Consider the following 20,156-nt stretch of genomic DNA (forward strand, 5'->3'; position numbering starts at 1 on the left):
ATCTGTTACGACATCCGTTACATCTGTGACGACATCCGTTACGACATCTGTGACGACATCCGTTACGACATCTGTTACGACATGTGCGGGAGCTCAGCGGAGCCCGCGTTCATTTGACAGATAACGTGGGGGCGTCACAACTCTGACTCATGCATTAATAAAAGGGATGAAAATCCATGGTGGTTTTATTGTGTCTCACTCATGCAGTGGTTACTATGGTTACCAATCCAGGACCCGCACAACAGTGTCTTCTTCTCAAAACATTTTTATTGAATTTCACCAAAAATGAACAGGGTTGGTTATATATGCATCAATATACAGAACCAGCGGAAAACACACAAACCCCTGTGGCGGTGACAGTGGTAACAGTGGTATAGGGAAACAGCCCCCCCCCCTCCCCCACCCCCCTGATTATCTGGAATAATTCTAAGGAATTTAAATAATGCGGTTGTGTCCATGGAGTCAGGTATGTTTCTCATGTCAGGGGCCGAGTTAAAAGGAACATCGTGCTCATGTTGTCTGGGTGTTAGGAAAAGGAAAATATGTTAAAAAGGGTTCCCAGGTTTTATAACATTGTTCCTCCGAGCCACTGACAGAATCGCAGCATCTGCGGTTTGAGACAGGACATGATGGCTCGAAGCCACTGACCTGCGCAAGTCTATTGTCTGGTAAAACGGCCTGCCTCTAGGCGGCAGCACCACACCGACTGTCTGGTAAAACTGCTTGCCGCTAGGGGGCAGCACCACACTGACTGGTAAAACTGCCTGCCTGTAGGGGCAGCACCACAATGACTGTCTGGTAAAACGGCCTGCCTCTAGGGGGCAGCACCACACTGACTGTCTGGTAAAACTGCTTGCCGCTAGGGGGCAGCACCACACTGACTGGTAAAACTGCCTGCCTGTAGGGGCAGCACCACAATGACTGTCTGGTAAAACGGCCTGCCTCTAGGGGGCAGCCCCACACTGACTGTCAACAAGGCATTTAACCCCAAAAGTGCATTAGAGGAAGTCCGGTGAGCACCAGCGATAGACTGGTTGTACTGGTCAGCTCCCAGTGGCCAGAACAAATCCTGGTGCTCAGCAAACCATGTCTGGATAAACAAAAAGCTACTTTTAAAAGATAAATACAAAGAAAAGCGACAATACAATCACAGTGATGAACAGTGAGGAGGAAGGAAAGGGCACAGCACTACTTTGTGATCAGAGGAAGTGCTGTCGGTTGCTTAAAGGGCCTTTGGCTCGACCCGCTGCGGAGAAGACACGTGAGTATTTCTGTGTGGTGACAAACAAGAACCACGTTCAACACTTTGGCTAAAAGAGGAATGAAAACGCCGAATCCCCCTGAAGAGTCGAGTCTAAAGCTGAGCAAAGTCAAATCCTGTCAGTAGCTGTTTCTGTCTGTACTGAACACAGTGATGGTCGACGTCCAGGTCTCACAATAAGGACAGGACCAGACATGAAGCAACCAGTCCAATCCCACAGATCTCCACCCGGCGAGAGAAGCCGCTCTAAAACCTTGTTCAGAGGATCTGGTCTATGCTGAGAAGTACAGTACCCAGAACTCTTCCATGTCTTGTGAACTTGTAGTCATCAGTAATCGCTGGCGTGTTATTTTATTTTCAAATGGGAAATGTCTTATTTTGGAGCTGTCCTGCTGTCCACCAATTACCCACAACCCCCTGAGTTCTGCCATCATTCTGCAAGGTAAGATCCGCCTTTAAAACAACAAAAAGTCCAAAAACTGAAATTTTCCATATAGAGGCTCTCCGCTTTGGCGGGTCATGGGACTTTGGCGGGTCATGGGACTTTGGGGCATAGTGTATGATGTTCAGTGTAAAAAGAGGAAATAGGGTACAGGTCATTTCCTGTGAGCGTGGCAGCGCTCAGGGCCTCTCGATGGGCGGGGAGTTGTAGCAGCCGTTGGGGACGGTTCTCAGGATGTCCTCCAGGTTAGTGATGTCTCTCAGGATGTTGTCGATGTCCAGGTTGAGGCCGTCCAGTCGGCTCCTCTGCGCCTCCTCCTTGTCCTCCATGTTCAGGAGGCGGGGTTTCAGACGCTGATTGACACGGCTCCGGGCATCAGCCAGCTGGCTCTCCAGCTGGTTGAGGCGCTCCTCGTCCAGGCTGCCTGGCTGACCTGCCGGGAGGGAGGTACACAGTACATTTTCATTAAACAGGAACTGTAGTACATGCTTGTGTGTGTGCAAGAGAGAGAGAGTGAGTGTGTGTGTTTCTTACCGATCACACTGAGGAGGTTGTTGACGGCTTGTAGAGTCTCTGCCACTGCGTCTCGAGTCTGTCTGGCGTTGCTGAGGGCGCCGGCGGCCCCGACAGAAGCCTTGACAGGAGATTAAAAGTGAACCCCAGGATGACGCTTACTTTCAAGTCGTTTAGAACAAACTGTCTCATCTCATCTCATCTCGTCCTTACAAAGAGTCCACAGCATCATCTCTTAATGCTGGACCACAAACATCACAACAAGCAGCCAGCTGTGACAGGTCAAAGGTCAAACCCACAGCATCCAGATGACAGTCAAGAGAAGTCTCTGGTAGTTAAAACTTCTAAATCTACCATCCATCAATCCATCCATCCATTATCCAAGCCGCTTATCCTGCTCTCAGGGTGGCGGGGATGCTGGAGCCTATCCCAGCAGCCATTGGGCGGCAGGCGGGGAGACACCCCGGACAGGCCGCCAGACCATCACAGGGCCCACACATTCACACACATTCACACCCAGGGACAATTCAGTATAGCCGATTCACCTGACCTACATGTCTTTGGACTGTGGGAGGAAACCGGAGCCCCCGGAGGAAACCCCACACAGACACGGGGAGAACATGCAAACTCCACACAGAGGACGACCCGGGACGACCCCCAAGGTTGGAGTACCCCAGGGCTCGATCCCAGGACCACTGCACCACTGTGCCGCTTAAATCTACTAAACTTTTGCAAATAGTAGGGTCAAACTGTAAGTGTATGTAAAGGTACATACAAGGTACTACAGGAGGTACTGCTACTTGCATTAGGTCTCTCACGTGGTATTCACAGTATTTCAGTAGATGGGAAGATGTCAAACTTTAAACGCACCTCCTCAGCATCTCCTTCCTGCTTCCTGACACGCTCCATCTCTGCAGCCACCTCCGCTTCCACCGCTTCCGCCTGTGAGCTCAAACCCTGCAGGCTCTCCTTCAGGTCGGTGGCGCCCGTCACGAGACCAGAAGAAGACGGCAGAGAGCCCGAAAGTTCCTGGAGACAGAAGCAACACAAGATATTCCCGTCAGTCCGGTCCGGAGTCCTCCTGACACCACACCGCAGGACGTTAAAGAATCCCAGATGCTGCCATTACAGAACCCGAGTTCATTCTCCCTGTAACAACACCTTGACCATCATAAGACAGTACTTGTACTTTGACTTGAATTATAACAAAGTATTCCTATTTCATTAACTGTTATAGAGTAAATAAATGCTAAATGAATACTTTATATGGATAAGTCTGAAATGTTGGTCACGGGCGTCCAGGTGGCGTGGCGGTCTATTCCGTTGCCTACCAACACGGGAATCGCCGGTTCGAATCCCCGTGTTACCTCCGGCTTGGTCGGGCGTCCCTACAGACACAATTGGCCGTGTCTGCGGGTGGGAAGCCGGATGTGGGTCTGTGTCCTGGTCGCTGCACTAGCGCCTCCTCTGGTCGGTCGGGGCGCCTGTTCAGGGGGGAGGGGGAACTGTGGGGAATAGTGTGATCCTCCCACGCGCTACGTCCCCCTGGTGAAACTCCTCACTGTCAGGTGAAAAGAAGCGGCTGGTGACTCCACATGTATGGGAGGAGGCATGTGGTAGTCTGCAGCCCTCCTGGATCAGCAGAGGGGGTGGAGCAGAGACCGGGACGGCTCAGAAGAGTGGGGTAATTGGTCAAGTACAATTGGGGAGAAAATGCAGTTGCCCACTGGGGTTCGCGCCCCGGTCTCATCAGATCCGACTATGGCCGGACTCGGTGAAGCAGCAATAATTGGCAATGCTGTCTTGGGGGGGGGGGGGGAGTCGGCTTGTGTTCGTCACATGAATGGGTCTCTGGGTGTGTGGGGGGGGGGGGGGAGCAGTGGTTGGGCCTGGAGTCGCCTTGTCACGGAAGTGGGGAGGCGACTCCTTCCAGACTGCCGGCCGGAGAGACGCAGTTGGCGAACGCATGATGCAGTACGAGGGTGGGTGTTTGAATTAAAATAGGGATCGTGGGGGAATTCCCCCCCCCACAAAAAAAGGTGTTGGGGACACGGGGTGTTTATGGAGATTTACGTTGTCAAGAGAAATGTGGTTTGTTCATCCTGTGTGTTGGTCCATGTTGTTTTGTTTTTTTTGTTTTTTTATCTTATCCCCCCCCCCACCACCACCACCTTTTTCAGGACACATACCCACATCTAACACGGGGGTCCAGGTTGCTGCAAGTGAGACAGGCGGTGTCAGCTGGAGATCATTTCATGTGTTTAGTTTGGAGACGTGAAAACAACAAAAGTAACTCACAAAGTAATGACTCGGGCAGTTTCTCAGCAAGACCTCTTGCTGGAGGTCATTTCTTTATCGGTGCTTTTGCTTGTACTCATGTAAGTTGTGATGTTGCTTCAGCAGGAATGTCCTGTATTCTCTCCACCTCGGCGTGTCTCCAAACCCTCAGAAGGTTTGTGTGCAGACATAATTACAGACGGCGGCTTCATTGTGTTGCCCAGCTTTTGTTTCACACACAAGTAGGAATGAATGGCCCCTGCAGAGCAGCACGAATCAAGCTAGCAGGGTTGTGGGTTGCATGCCGACCCTTTGTAAAAATGTGCCCCCCCCACCACCACCACCACCCCCCCGGTGGCTCAGAGGATTAACACATGAACTGTGTTTGGCTGGTTCTCCACAGAAGTGGGTCATTCGGCTCTGTTACCTCCAGGCCAGAGACCACCGTCTCCAGCTGGCTGACGGTGCCCAGGGCGTCGCTGTAGTCATCGGACACGCTGCCCAGGATGGCCAGGGTCTGGGAGTTGGTGCCAACAGCCTGCTGGATGGTGGCGTTGATGGCAGGAAGTTTCTGGATGGCTGCGTCTGCCAAAGCCCGGTTTTTGTCAATTTGCCCATCAAAGCCTGCAGAAGAGGAGACATTCAGGCCACGCTGCTCATCACTCATGCAGTCCGTCCCCTGGTGCTGTTAGCATGTCAGCAGCGAGTACAACCCGACTGTTTACCCGTCAGGCTGCAAACCACCAACTGAATCCAAAGGTCAAAATCTACTGAGCCAGTCTGGGTTTCAGAAAAGATCTGGACCTCAGACGATGGCTGGCCCCCAAGCGACTGCTTGTGTAGAATAGCGAGACAAAAACATTTCCCAGTATGAATGTAAAATGCAAACAGAGGACAGGACGGACGACAAGATGGAGGACAGAATGGAGGACAGGATGGAGGACAAGATGGAGGACAAGAATGAGGACAGGATGGAGGACAAGATGGAGGACAGGATGGAGGAGAAGATGCCGTATGGAGTGTCAAATATGCCTGTGAAACTTTATGATTAAATGACTTCCTGTCTCTGTATTGCTGGTGTGCAGAAACTATTGACAGACCACAGAAATAAAGTGTCCGTCCATCCATCCATCCATCCATCCATCTATCCATCCATCTATCTATACATCCAACAATACATCCATCTATCCATCCAACAATACATCCATCTATCCATCCAACCAAACATCATCCATCTATCCATCCAACAATACATCCATCCATCCATCTATCCATCCAACAATACATCCATCTATCCATCCAACCAAACATCATCCATCTATACATCCATCTATACATCCATCTATACATCCATCCATCCATCCATCCATCCATCCAACAATACATCCATCTATCCATCCAACCAAACATCATCCATCTATCCATCCATCCATCCATCCATCCATCCATCCATCCATCCATCCATCCATACATCCATCCATACATCCAACAATACATCCATCTATCTATCCAACCAAACATCATCCATCTATCCATCCATCCATCCAGCATCAGGCATACAGTATGTGACTTATAGAGGCTCTTGTTCACCAGCGCTTCCTGTTTGCTGGTTGTCATGGTGATAGCGACAGTGACACTGTAGTATTACGCAGGGATTGGCTGTTACCTCGGAGGGTGGCCAGGGCGTCGTCCAGACCGTCCATGTTGTCTGTGATGCCCTGAAGGGCGTCGGCCGTGTCGGCACGGGCGGCGTTGGCTCTGGCCAGCAGCTCCTCGTAATCCTGTGGAGGTGAGGTGGATATCAGATGTGCTCGAGAAAATGTCTCCTTAAACTCAAAGGTGTACCCGAGAGTAACCGATGGCACGCGTCAGGAATGTTAATATGAACACCGCAAATAAAAGATCTTCTCATTTTGATGCATAAACTAACCACATATCCTCAGTCAGCCTCGGCTTCTGGAGGAAAATTGCCCATCAAAGGCAAAATATGTCATCGTGCACACCCGGACCATTTAAAAACACAACCAAACACGTCTGAAACGACTCGCTGGATAACATTCTTCATTAAATACGTCAAAATGTGGCAAAGACCAAAGAGATTCTAAAGAAATAAACAAGCCTCTTTTACGCCTGGATGCTCAGTAATGCAGGTAAGACGTCACAGAAGGTGGCATCAGTTCATGTGGACACAACGTTTACCGACAGAAACATTTCCTCATCATCTAAGTGACCTCTTAGATGAACTGACTGAACCTTCTCTGGGCCTCCTTTACATTCACTGCTGAAGGTCATTTTAAACACATCCCCATTCATTTACAAGCTCCGAGGTCTGCATATTTTTCAATAGCTGATGACAAAAGTGGAAGCTAAGTTTTGCCATCTTGCTTCTTCCCACGTCCGATCCTGAGACCCTGTCTGTGACCTTTGACCCGTTGGCGATCTGTCTTACTTGTTGGGCTCCTCTGCCCTGGGCCAGGAGCTTCTCCACAGCAGCTCGGTCCTGCTCCACATCCCGCTGGAGCGCCTGGTAGCTGGAGACCTTCTTGTCCAGCTGCTCCTTCAGACTGTCCATCCTGGACACCGCCGTGTCCATGTCCTCCTGACAAGGAAGGGAACAGAGGAGTTTAAACAAGGCTGATGGTGGGGCAGCGTTTTGTGTATTTGGTCCTAAACTGTGTAATATTTTCCCGTCGGAACTGAGAATAGACACCTCAACAACACTTTTAAAAGGCTTGTTCAAAACACAACTTCTTGTCGTCCCTCCAGACACAATTGGCCGTGTCTGCGGGTGGGAAGCCGGATGTGGGTATGTGTCCTGGTCGCTGCACTAGCGCCTCCTCTGGTGGGTTGGGGCGCCTGTTCGGGGGGGAGAGGGAACTGGGAGGAATATCGTGATCCTCCCACGTGCTACGTCCCCCTGGTGAAACTCCTCACTGTCAGGTGAAAAGAAGCGGCTGGTGACTCCACATGTATGGGAGGAGGCATGTGGTAGTCTGCAGCCCTCCTGGATCAGCAGAGGGGGGTGGAGCAGAGACCGGGACGACTCGGATAGCCAGCCAATTACCCCATTTGTGGGGGGGGGGGGGGGTCCACAAAAAAACCCCACATCTTTTAAGTGTGTGTTTACTGAGGGCAACCAACCCTCCTCTGTCTTAACATCTGCTTACATGCAGCACTAAATCATGAGATTGTGTGCTGTCAAGTTGTGTGTGTTGTTATGTCTTCTCATCCGATGCTGTGTTTGTTTTATCTGCCTGTTTTCTTCTGTCATCGTGTTTACTTTTCACCTCTGCTCTTTTATATAGTGTACTGTAAACCGCTCGGCACTGCATTCTAACGTATGAACCGTGTTATACAGGTTTGATTTGATTGGCTGAAAGAGATACTTTGACGACACTCTCATCCACAAAGACATGGGAGCAGGCAGGAAGGCATTCGATGCCTTGCTCAAAGACACTTCGACATAAACAGCTGATGAGGAATCAGATGTGTAACACGGTGTCTGGAGACTGCTGGGAGGACGCTGCCAGTCTGTAGTTTATTAGCACGCCCGCATTTGTGCTTAATTAACCAATATTACATTGTGTCAAGATGAATTTAGTAATGATTGTTTTGCTTCTTTGTTTTTTACGCTGTTGATTTTACTACTATTAGAATTCTTATTACTATTAGAAAGTTTTACTACTATTAGAAAGTTTTACTATTAGAAATTCTTGCTGCTAAAAGAAATGTTTACAATTAGAAAATTGTATTATTATTTGAAAATTTTAGTATTAGAAGATTTTACCACTATTAGAAGTTTTTACTACTACTAAAAGCTTTTACTATTAGAAGATTTTACTATTAGAAGTTTTTACTACTATTAGAAATTTTTACTATTATTATAAATGTTTACCATTAGACATTTTTATTACTATTAGAAATGTTTACTATTAGAAGTTTTTACTACTATTTGAAGTTTTTACTCTTAGAAGTTTTTACTACTATTAGAAGTTTTTACAACTATTAGAAATGTTTACTATTAGAAGTTTTTACTACTATTGGAATTTTTTACTATTAGAAGTTTGTACTACTATTAGAAATGTTTACTATTAGAAGTTTTTACTACTAGTGGAATGTTTTACTATTAGAAGTTTGTACTACTATCAGAAATAAGGCCTGCTGAGCTAGCTGATGTGACTAAGAATCTGACTGATAAAGATTCTTGTCAAGTTTTCAGACATCCACCAATACACGGAGGAGGCCTTTTACTCGGGTGGAGGTTGTTGAGTATAGACTTGGCCTTGGTCTTGTCTCGGACTTCACCTCATAATGACTCAAACTCACCCCCTCTAAAGACTCGGTCTCGCCTTGGGTGGTCTTGACTACAAGGCTACCTACTATATGATTTGACTTTTTCCTATAATTAGAAAGTATAAAGTGAAAAGTGGGTTGATTGACGGCTGTGTTGACCAGCTGGTAGGTATTTCCTGTGCGGCGCGGCAGACGGTACCTGGAGGGGAGTGGGGATTTGGCTCTGCATGGCGGTGATCTGTTTCAACATTCCCTCCGCCATCTTGCTCTCGCCTCTGGCCTCACCGCTCAGCCGAGCCGCCTGGTTCTCCATGTTCTTCACCTGGGCTGTGGCGTCGTCGTACCTGGACACAGAGACACGCCTCCTCAGTCACGTGATCAACGCTCTCTGCTGACCATTTCATCATCTGACCGACATGACTGACACAACGGTTTATCCAGAATACCAAACCCGGCTGATTTTATTTTAGCACAACCTTCATGATGATGGATGGAAACCCACCAAACGTGCCACCAGTCAGCCGACGAGACAGATATAGAGCAAGAGAGTGAGAAGCATGTGGCTGGCCGGCTACCGTCCTGCCCTGGTCAGTATGATACAAAGGAGTGGAAAAGTGAAATGGACCGAATGGTTTCAGCTCTGACATTCTCAAGCCGTGTCCTACAGAGAGATCAGAGGAGAAGGAGAGGGGAGGAGATGAAGAGAAGAGGAGAAAACTCACATGGTCCTCAGGTCTCCCAACAGCTCCTTGACTTTGTTCTCCTTGTTCATCAGTGTTCGGACCAGGGCCAGGCTCTTGTCGGAGTCGCGCAGAGCCTCGTTGGCGGTCCGCTCCACCACGTCCGCCTTGTTCTGGTGTCTGAGGGAGGAAAACAACAGAACGAGAACCGCTTTAGTCCTCAAGCACCGAGGACTACCCCCACTGCATGGATATCATGACAATGTGCATATCCCTCCGCCGCATGTGTTCATGAAACTAAACATGGGTGGTGAAGGAAAAGTGAGATGGCTTATTAACATGGTCCAAGATCCAGTTCTGGTCGGTTCAACTCATTTCACATTTACTCATGGAGAACTTGTACAAAAAAATACAAAGCAGTTTTACAAATCATGTACCACAAAAAAATGATAGACAGACAGACAGACAGACAGACAGACAGACAGATAGACAGATGATAGATAGATAGATAGATAGATAGATAGATAGATAGATAGATAGATAGATAGATAGATAGATAGATAGATAGATAGATAGATAGATAGATAGATAGATAGATAGATAGATAGATAGATAGATAGATAGATAGATAGATAGATAGATAGATAGATAGATAGATAGATAGATAGATAGATGTGTTAAACTCACCGCTCGGCGAGACCACTGGCTTTCTGGACCAGCGTGGACAGCGCATCCGTCCCCAGGCCTGCGTCTCCCAGAGGGAACTCCTATGAAGAAGAGGTGGAGGAAGAGGTGGTAGAGGAGGAGGAGGAGGAGGAGGATGGAAATATGCAAACATCAGCTTGGATTCAACTCATTTCTGTGTCGCTACATTACAGTCAAGTCAAGTTTATTTATAAAGCACATTTAAAAACAAGCCACCCTGACCGAAGCGCTGTGCAGACCAGAGCAGGTGGCTCAAACACAAATACAAGAAACACCGACATAGACAAGCAGGCACGTGGCACGTAGGCCCAAATAAACCACACAGCGATACGGGCAAACGATGGAGGCAAACGATGGAGGGGGCAGATCTGATAGGGAGGGTCATGTTGTTCCACAGTCTAGGGGCTGCAACCACAAAGGCGTGGTCACCCCTGAGCCCAGGTTTAGATCACGGGGCGGCCAGGAGACCCAAGTTGGCTGACCTGAGGGACCTGGAGGTGGAACAGAGGGGTAAAAGGTCTGCAATATAGGAGGGGGCCAGGGCATTTAGGGCTTTATAAACAAACAGGAGAGCCTTAAAATCAGGTGTGAAGCACACAGGCAGCCAGTGGAGAGAGGCAGTGTCGAGGTAATATCTTCTCTCTGTTCCCACGCTTCAGTTTCCTGACTGTCTTAAAGATGTTAGGTGGTTATCAGTTCATACTGAAAGAATCTGAGAAGTTGTTCTGCTTCTTCTGCTTCTTCTTCTTCTTCTTCTTCTGGCTGCTCCCATTAGGGGGCGCCACAGCAGATCATCCGTCTCCATCTCTTCCTGTCTTCTGCATCTTCCTCTGTCACACCAGCCACCTGCATGTCCTCCCTCACCACATCCATACAACATAGCTGGTCTCACTACCATCTTGTAAACCTTCCCTTTAACTCTTGCTGGTACCCTTCTGTCACACATCACTCCTGACACACTTCTCCACCCACTCCACCCTGCCTGTACTCTCTTCTTCACCTCTCTTCTGCACTCCCTGTTACTTTAGACAGTGGACCCCAAGTATTTAAACTCATACGCCTTCTCCACCTCCACTCCTTGCATCCTCATCATCCCACTGTCCTCCCTCTCATTCACACATAGGTATTCTGTCTTGCTCCTACTGACTTTCATTCCTCTTCTCTCCAGTGCATACCTCCACCTCTCCAGTGCATACCTCCACCTCTCCAGGCTCTCCTCAACCTCCACCCTACTCTCAGTACACATCACGATGTCATCCGCAAACATCATCGTCCACGGAGACTCCTGCCTGATCTCGTCCGTCAACCTGTCCATCACCACTGCAAACAAGAAAGGGCTCAGAGCCGATCCTCGATGTAATCCCACCTCCACCTTGACCCCATCTGTCATTCCAACCACACCCCTCACCACTGTCACACTGAGAAGAGTCTCTCTAAAATGTGATATCTAGTTTTGTTATTAAAAAAGACACTGGCTGCTGTTTATTAGTCATTTCCTTTCAAATCTCCTGAGTAAAACTGATGGCTAAACATTTAAATTACAGACCATCACTGCGCAGATCTCCATTTATGAGTAAACCAGGTGTGATTGAACGATGACGAGGTCTGATGATGATACGACTGAGATGATAAGATTTTCATTGGGAGTGACGAAGAAGAACAGGGTTAGGAACGAGTATATCAGAGGGACAGTAGTAGTAGCAGGGAACCATGATGAGGGGTCATTACTGAGTAAGAGACGGGTAAAACAGGATCATTTCTATGTCTCTGGCTGGCCTCCGTGTCGTGATAATGTGATGTTGAGTATAATCCACATCATCTCACCACCGTGGGCCATAATCCACATCATCTCACCACCGTGGGCCAAACAGGAGCATTCTGAATCCTCCGTGCGACAGGGGTGGATCGTACTCCCCTGCTAAACCTGGACATGAGCCGAATGTTGAATGTGGTTCTGTCTTTACGGTGGTTCTGTTACTGAGCGGGCTACGTCCCTGAGCTCAACCACATCTACTGTACCAACTGTTGTGTCCCGTTACACACAAACAAAAATATTGAATTTTAATTTTGTCTTCAGTCCGGGTGGTGATTTTGCCACCCGGACGACTGTGAGGAGTTCAGACGATGTCCTTTATTTTAAAGGACATCGTCTGTCCTCTAAGAAGCGACATCATTGGTTTTACATTCTGCGGTTTCTGTCATTTTGGAGGTAAACCGGGGCAGATAAGCGCAGCTGAAAACAGGAAGTGAGAACGAGGCTTCCTGGTTTCTTACAGCTGACTGGATGCTGGACTTGGCCTCCTCCAGCTTGCGTTTCATGTCCTGGATCAGCGTGTGGACGTGCGCGGCCTGCTCCTGGTAGCTCTGCTGCTGTTCCTGGATGCTGTCCACCGTGTGGGACAGGGCCTGGATGTCCCGCCCCTCAGTCAGCTGACTCTGACTGACAGCTGACAGGCGGCGCTGCAGGCCCCGCTCTGATGCTGTGACACAAGAGAAGAATGACATCATCACACCCTTCCTGTGTGTCTGGGAGCTCAATCCTGCCCTTTACTGTGCGTACGCTGGTGATGGGACTGCTAATGTGCTGATCTTACTGTGGGTGTTTGCTGACGGGACACCAAAACCTCCAGCCTCGGTTGGACAGTCAAGCTAATTTGTCTTCTCTTCTCCTCTGTTCTATTTCATCAATTTGATAGTAGAATAGAATGAACTAGACAAAACAGAATAAACTAAACTAGAGCATTCTAGTTATTAGAACTGCAAAATGGCGGGCGTCCGGGTGGCGTAGTGGTCTATTCTGTTGCCTACCAACACGGGGATCGCCGGTTCGAATCCCCGTGTTACCTCCGGCTTGGTCGGGCGTCCCTACAGACACAATTGGCCGTGTCTGCGGGTGGGAAGCCGGATGTGGGTATGTGTCCTGGTCGCTGCACTAGCGCCTCCTCTGGTTGGTCGGGGCGCCTGTTCGTGATCCTCCCACGCGCTACGTCCCCCTGGTGAAACTCCCCACTGTCAGGTGAAAGGAAGCGGCTGGCGACTCCACATGTATGGGAGGAGGCATGTGGTAGTCTGCAGCCCTCCCCAGATGAGCAGAGGGGGTGGAGCAGAGACCGGGACGGCTCGGAAGGGTGGGGCAATTGTCTCTCCCTTTTTCAAAAGTTCATGATGGGGAAGTGTTTGCTGCTGACTGTTGAACGGGTCAGCGGTACTGGGGCTCGTTTCAGGTCACGGCACGTCTGTGAAGTCCTAGACCACAGCTCCACTCTCACACGGTTTCACACTCCCCCACTGAGAACGATAAAGACACTCCCTGTCCCCGTCCCCACTCGTCCTGGGTACGACGTTAAACTGCAACCGTCGGGTCGCCGGCGACTAAACCGGCTCCCCACGTCAACCCTTGGGTTGTTGTGAGGAGGGGGTGGGGTGTGGACACCCAGCAGGACTAAAAACAAAACCTGTCGAAGGGCGGATGAGTTCCTCTGTGAACCAACGGCCACCCATACCTGGAGAGGAGACGGGGACCACCAGGTACTCCCCCTACCGGAACACAATGATCACTCAACCGAGACATGTTGAGGCATCAGCTGTGCTCCTACGACCTCCATAGGTTACAGAACTGGTGATGATGATGATGATGGTGATGATGGTGATGGTGATGATGGTGATGATATCCCAGCACCCTCAATCAAGGAAAAAACCCCACAGATTAAAAAAAAAGCAAGAAATGAAGGAAAGCAGACGTACCCGTGTGGCGGTCGGCGTTGGCCTGCAGGTCTGATAGCAGCTCCTCTGCTGCCCTCAGAGCTGCTTCCATCTGGACGTTGTGGACCGGCAGGGATCCACCATCCATGTCAGAAAACTGTCTCTCCAGATCTCTCAGCTTAGCAGCCCGGTCCTCCACCTGCACAGCAGCAACCACCGTCACTTCCTGCAAGGTACTGTGTTCCTCTAGCAGTGCTAACATAGTACCACAGTACATACTGATACACGTGGTACACAGACAACAGTACCTCTAGCAGTGCTAACATAGTACCACCGTACATACTGATACACATGGTACACAGACAACAGTACCTCTAGCAGTACTAACATAGTACCACAGTACATACTGGTACACATGGTACACAGACAACAGTACCTCTAACAGTACTAACATAGTACCACAGTACATACTGATACACGTGGTACACAGACAACAGTACCTCTAGCAGTGCTAACATAGTACCACAGTACATACTGATACACGTGGTACACAGACAACAGTACCTCTAGCAGTGCTAACATAGTACCACCGTACATACTGATACACATGGTACACAGACAACAGTACCTCTAGCAGTGCTAACATAGTACCACAGTACATACTGATACACATGGTACACAGACAACAGTACCTCTAGCAGTACTAACATAGTACCACAGTACATACTGGTACACATGGTACACAGACAACAGTACCTCTAACAGTACTAACATAGTACCACAGTACATACTGATACACGTGGTACACAGACAACAGTACCTCTAGCAGTGCTAACATAGTACCACAGTACATACTGATACACGTGGTACACAGACAACAGTACCTCTAGCAGTGCTAACATAGTACCACCGTACATACTGATACACATGGTACACAGACAACAGTACCTCTAGCAGTACTAACATAGTACCACAGTACATACTGGTACACATGGTACACAGACAACAGTACCTCTAACAGTACTAACATAGTACCACAGTACATACTGATACACGTGGTACACAGACAACAGTACCTCTAGCAGTGCTAACATAGTACCACAGTACATACTGATACACGTGGTACACAGACAACAGTACCTCTAGCAGTGCTAACATAGTACCACCGTACATACTGATACACATGGTACACAGACAACAGTACCTCTAGCAGTGCTAACATAGTACCACAGTACATACTGGTACACATGGTACACAGACAACAGTACCTCTAGCAGTACTAACATAGTACCACAGTACATACTGGTACACATGGTACACAGACAACAGTACCTCTAACAGTACTAACATAGTACCACAGTACATACTGATACACGTGGTACACAGACAACAGTACCTCTAGCAGTGCTAACATAGTACCACAGTACATACTGATACACGTGGTACACAGACAACAGTACCTCTAGCAGTGCTAACATAGTACCACAGTACATACTGGTACACATGGTACACAGACAACAGTACCTCTAACAGTACTAACATAGTACCACAGTACATACTGATACACGTGGTACACAGACAACAGTACCTCTAGCAGTGCTAACATAGTACCACAGTACATACTGATACACGTGGTACACAGACAACAGTACCTCTAGCAGTACTAACATAGTACCACAGTACATACTGGTACACATGGTACACAGACAACAGTACCTCTAACAGTACTAACATAGTACCACAGTACATACTGATACACGTGGTACACAGACAACAGTACCTCTAGCAGTGCTAACATAGTACCACAGTACATACTGATACACGTGGTACACAGACAACAGTACCTCTAGCAGTGCTAACATAGTACCACAGTACATACTGGTACACATGGTACACAGACAACAGTACCTCTAGCAGTACTAACATAGTACCACCGTACATACTGATACACATGGTACACAGACAACAGTACCTCTAGCAGTGCTAACATAGTACCACAGTACATACTGATACACGTGGTACACAGACAACAGTACCTCTAGCAGTGCTAACATAGTACCACAGTACATACTGATACACATGGTACACAGACAACAGTACCTCTAACAGTGCTAACATAGTACCACAGTACATACTGATACACATGGTACACAGACAACAGTACCTCTAGCAGTACTAACATAGTACCACAGTACATACTGATACACGTGGTACACAGACAACAGTACCTCTAGCAGTACTAACATAGTACCACAGTACATACTGATACACGTGGTACACAGACAACAGTACCTCTAGCAGTACTAACATAGTACCACAGTACATACTGATACACATGGTACACAGACAACAGTACCTCTAGCAGTACTAACATAGTACCACAGTACATACTGATACACACTGTGTCTCATGGGTTTGTCTCCTGCAGGTTTTACTGGGCCTTTCACATCACATGTGCAGACCAAGTGACATGGCTGATTTTGCAGAAACAGTGAATATCGTCTCGTTTTCTCTGTTAAAAGGTTGCTGTCCACCATACAAAGAATGGGGGGTGCAGGGTGCTTGGTGTCATACCTTGGTCTTGATGGGGTTAAAACAGTAAGGACAGGTGGAGCGTTGACACCTGAGGCCCTCGAAGCCTTCTCGGCACTGGCACTGGCCCCTGTCGCTGCAGCGGGAGGCTGCGGAGCCTCGGGGGTCACAGTCGCATGCTGCACCACACAGGAAGAAAAGAAACGTTTGAACCTTCCCATGAACCGCTAAAACTAGTAGAAGAGTCATAGTTATCAGCCATTTCAACCTTTCAGCCCAAAATAAAAAGGTCAAACGGCATTTCTGGGTTTCGGTCTGATCGATACTCAAAAATCAAAACTTGACAGTCCAAGAAGTGACACGTAACACAGACATGTGCCTCCTTCCCCTTATGTCTTGGCTGATAACAGGCATAAGAATAGATTAAGGTTGTGTATTGGCAAGAATTTGGCGATACAATTCATATCACGATACAATCGTCCCAATTTAATATACTATGATATATTATAATACTGCAAATACAATATATTGAAATATTTTGTCAAAATTTTAGAAAATTCATAAAGAAAACAGTCCAATATCTTATATGTATGTGTGTGTGTGTGTATATATATATATATATATATAAAAACAGTTATATATAGTAATAAAAATTAGAATTAGAATTAAAATTAAAAAAAATATATATAAAACGAGAGTAATATATATATATATAAACACATTAGCATATAACCACATTTTAACCACAATAGCAGCTGATGAGTGCACGACGCACGAAACAGGCCTGTACTGCTATGTATTAAAGCTTTTTTTCCTGTATCTGTGTTGATATATATATATACACACACACACACACACACACACACACACACACACACACACACACACAAAACCAGAGTAATATATAAATAAAAATTTAAATTAATGAAAATTAGAGTAACACACACACACACACACACACACACACACACATATATATAAATAAAACCAGAGTAATCTGTCTTAGCTAGTGTGAGACTGACACTGCCTGCTGGCGAAACCTCTGTCATCTTAAGAATCAATGCAGTGTTTTTGAAAATCAATACAATATTGTATAAGATACCATTTTTGATACTCAAGTGTATTGATATTTTCTTACACCCCTAAAATAGATATCAATATACATGTTCTCCTCCTCTGGGCTGTGATCAGGGCTGCAGAGGAAAACATTTAAATCACAGCATGTGTTCGCATAATAGACTGTTATTTTCAGAATGTTACCCAAATTAAAAAAGTTTAGAGTGGCACGTCTGTGGATACTGACTGAGGAGGGGCTTAATGGATGTTGTCAACATTTAAAAGGACAGATTTCACATGTGAGCTTTTCATCTGCTTGCGGCCTTACGTCTGCAGGCCTCAGCTGGCTGGCTGTGGTAATATCCGTCCAGGCAGAGCTCACACTTCCCCCCTGTGGTGGCGTTGAGACACTTCAGACACTTCCCACTGACGGTGTCGCAGATACCCAAGGCATTGGGGTCAACATGGCCGTTACAGGAGCAGGGTCGGCAGGGTCGCTGCAGACCGCCCTCAGCCAGAGGATCACCGTAGAATCCATCAGCGCAGACATCGCAGCGGGAGCCTGCAGGTTGCCACACAGATAAAGTTTAAATATTTAACTAGATTTGTTTGTCACGTCAAAACCAACAATAATAAATAACAACAAATAGCAAATAAGCAGACCAGATAAACATATCTATTTATTTTTTACCTATTTATTCACCTTCATGTCTTACTTTGTTTTTGTTCATCTTATTATCGCTTATACGTTTAAAACTGAATTAATCCCAATAAGCAAATTCACCTCCTCCACAGGGCGGTCAGAAGTCAGACCTTGAACCAGTGTCTCGCTACTTAGTACACCTCCATGTAGCCCCAGTTTATAAATCCCCCTTTCACTCTGAAAGGTGCTAAACAAATAAAGTTCATATTTCTAAATCTAAAAACCTAATGAGTCAGAAAAACCCAAACTGTGTCTCGGTGTCTGACGTACCGGTTGTTCCAGCAGGACACTGGTCACAGCGGACCTCCAGGGAGCCGGAGTCCAGCGAGCAGGACACTCCGCTGGGGCAGGGGCACCTCACACATGATTGGGGCCACTCAGGGTTCTTGTAAAAACCGGGAGAACAGGACTGATGGTCCGGAGTCTCGTCTGCAGAGAAGCAGTCACCTGAAAGGTCGAGGTGCATTTAAGTTTAATAATTTGCTCTCATAAGAATGACAGAACGAGGAGGAACATTCCACAGACTGAACAACAAAACAGGTTTATAAAAATCCTTCTTTAAATTAAAGAAAAATTAGGAACAGAATAGGATGACAAGAAAGGAGGGAACATCAATCATCTGATCAATGTGCATACACCATATAGTTTATATGTCATATACAATCACACAAACCTCAAACCTGGGTCTGAACAGGGTGCAAACAACACACAAAAGCCGGGGGGGGGGCAAATAAGGAAAAAAACAACAATCTAAATAAATTCCACCAAATAAACTTTTCGGTTCGACCTGTTTAAAATCTGCATGAAATAAACTGCTCACCTGTGTCAGGGTCACAGCTTCCTCCTCTGCAGTTGCATGGTTCACATGGGCTGAAGGCTCCATCGCCAGGGGACCTACGTTTGTACCCTGAGGCACACCGCTCACAGAAGTTGCCCTCGTAGCCCTGTGGGCAGCTGCAGCTCTGGATCCAGGTTGCTGGTTCACCAGTTCCCTGGTGTGCTGAATCCAGACGAACATTGTCCAGGTAACCACGGCCTGGAAACACACAACATCTTACATTTAATACATCAGGACCATTAGATGTATGCCTTTATGCACATTCTATTACTTATCCTTGATAGGGAGGAAGACTGGTTTGAACGAGGTGTCAAAGAGGTCATCTATGTGAAGAGGGAATGACCATCCCTGAACTGAGGGGGGCTAAGAGTACATCTGTCACCATCTTACAATAGTGTGATTGCACACATTCCCAAATCCTCTGTGAATAGTACACATGGCCACTGTAACTCTAGTTAATGGTCACGGCAATTTGCATATGAAACCGATCATTGTTTTCGGTTGTTATGCCTCTGTATTGTTTATGAGGGTGGGGTTCCTGCAGTCAGTTTAGACTGAAGAGGTTACTTAGATGATGATGAAACGCATCTGTCAATAAACGTTGTGCCCAGATGAGCTGATTCAACTTCCTGTGGTTTCCTTACCTGGATTATTGAGCATGCATAAAGACAAATCTATGACCTAACTGACTCGAAGCCTGAAAAATCATTTTCATCCCCATCTCGCCTGACATGACTGAAGTGAATATGACAAGTGAAATCAAAAAGCTATCAGAGCTTTCACCAACGATTCACCTACTCCAAATAATTTGAGCCTTTAAATAGGTGGCTCATAGCATTGATTCTTGACCGATTTAAAGTGTCGCATACTACAGTTCTTTCTGTGCAAAAAGCAAAGCTGCAGTTGACAACAAACGAAATGTACTGAGCCATATTTCCTCTATTTAACGGAGGTGCCGATATAAAGCAGGTACTCACCATCTCCCCCAAACGTCCCGCGAATCTTGATGTTAGTGAGGTTCTGGAGGAGTGTCTGGAACTGGAAGGCAGACAGATGAGGCTTCCATTTACTGCTGGTTTGCTCGTCCAGCCTGGTGGTAACACAGAGTCCATTAGACCAGATGGAACTTTATTGATCCCTAATGGTAAACTGGG

General features: G+C 47.1%; 1 protein-coding gene across 1 annotated transcript in view; it reads right to left on the reverse strand.

The window, feature by feature from the left end:
- Positions 1-840: 840 nt before the first annotated feature.
- Positions 841-20,156, reverse strand: part of lamc2 (laminin, gamma 2) — a 29,619-nt gene continuing 10,303 nt past the window's right edge. Inside the window, exons 7-22 of the mRNA XM_056293216.1 lie at positions 19,980-20,092; positions 18,985-19,200; positions 18,435-18,611; positions 17,790-18,023; positions 16,448-16,584; positions 13,916-14,072; positions 12,446-12,651; positions 10,154-10,233; positions 9,509-9,646; positions 8,986-9,130; positions 6,943-7,092; positions 6,160-6,274; positions 4,921-5,117; positions 3,087-3,245; positions 2,238-2,337; positions 841-2,136 (exon numbers count right to left, since the gene is read on the reverse strand). Coding sequence (XP_056149191.1) covers positions 1,883-2,136; positions 2,238-2,337; positions 3,087-3,245; positions 4,921-5,117; positions 6,160-6,274; positions 6,943-7,092; positions 8,986-9,130; positions 9,509-9,646; positions 10,154-10,233; positions 12,446-12,651; positions 13,916-14,072; positions 16,448-16,584; positions 17,790-18,023; positions 18,435-18,611; positions 18,985-19,200; positions 19,980-20,092 — 2,578 coding nt within the window. The 3' untranslated portion in view covers positions 841-1,882. The remainder of the gene's footprint in view (positions 2,137-2,237; positions 2,338-3,086; positions 3,246-4,920; positions 5,118-6,159; positions 6,275-6,942; positions 7,093-8,985; positions 9,131-9,508; positions 9,647-10,153; positions 10,234-12,445; positions 12,652-13,915; positions 14,073-16,447; positions 16,585-17,789; positions 18,024-18,434; positions 18,612-18,984; positions 19,201-19,979; positions 20,093-20,156) is intronic.

This window comes from Lampris incognitus, chromosome 14 (assembly GCF_029633865.1).
Source record: "Lampris incognitus isolate fLamInc1 chromosome 14, fLamInc1.hap2, whole genome shotgun sequence".
Classification (NCBI taxonomy): domain Eukaryota; kingdom Metazoa; phylum Chordata; class Actinopteri; order Lampriformes; family Lampridae; genus Lampris; species Lampris incognitus.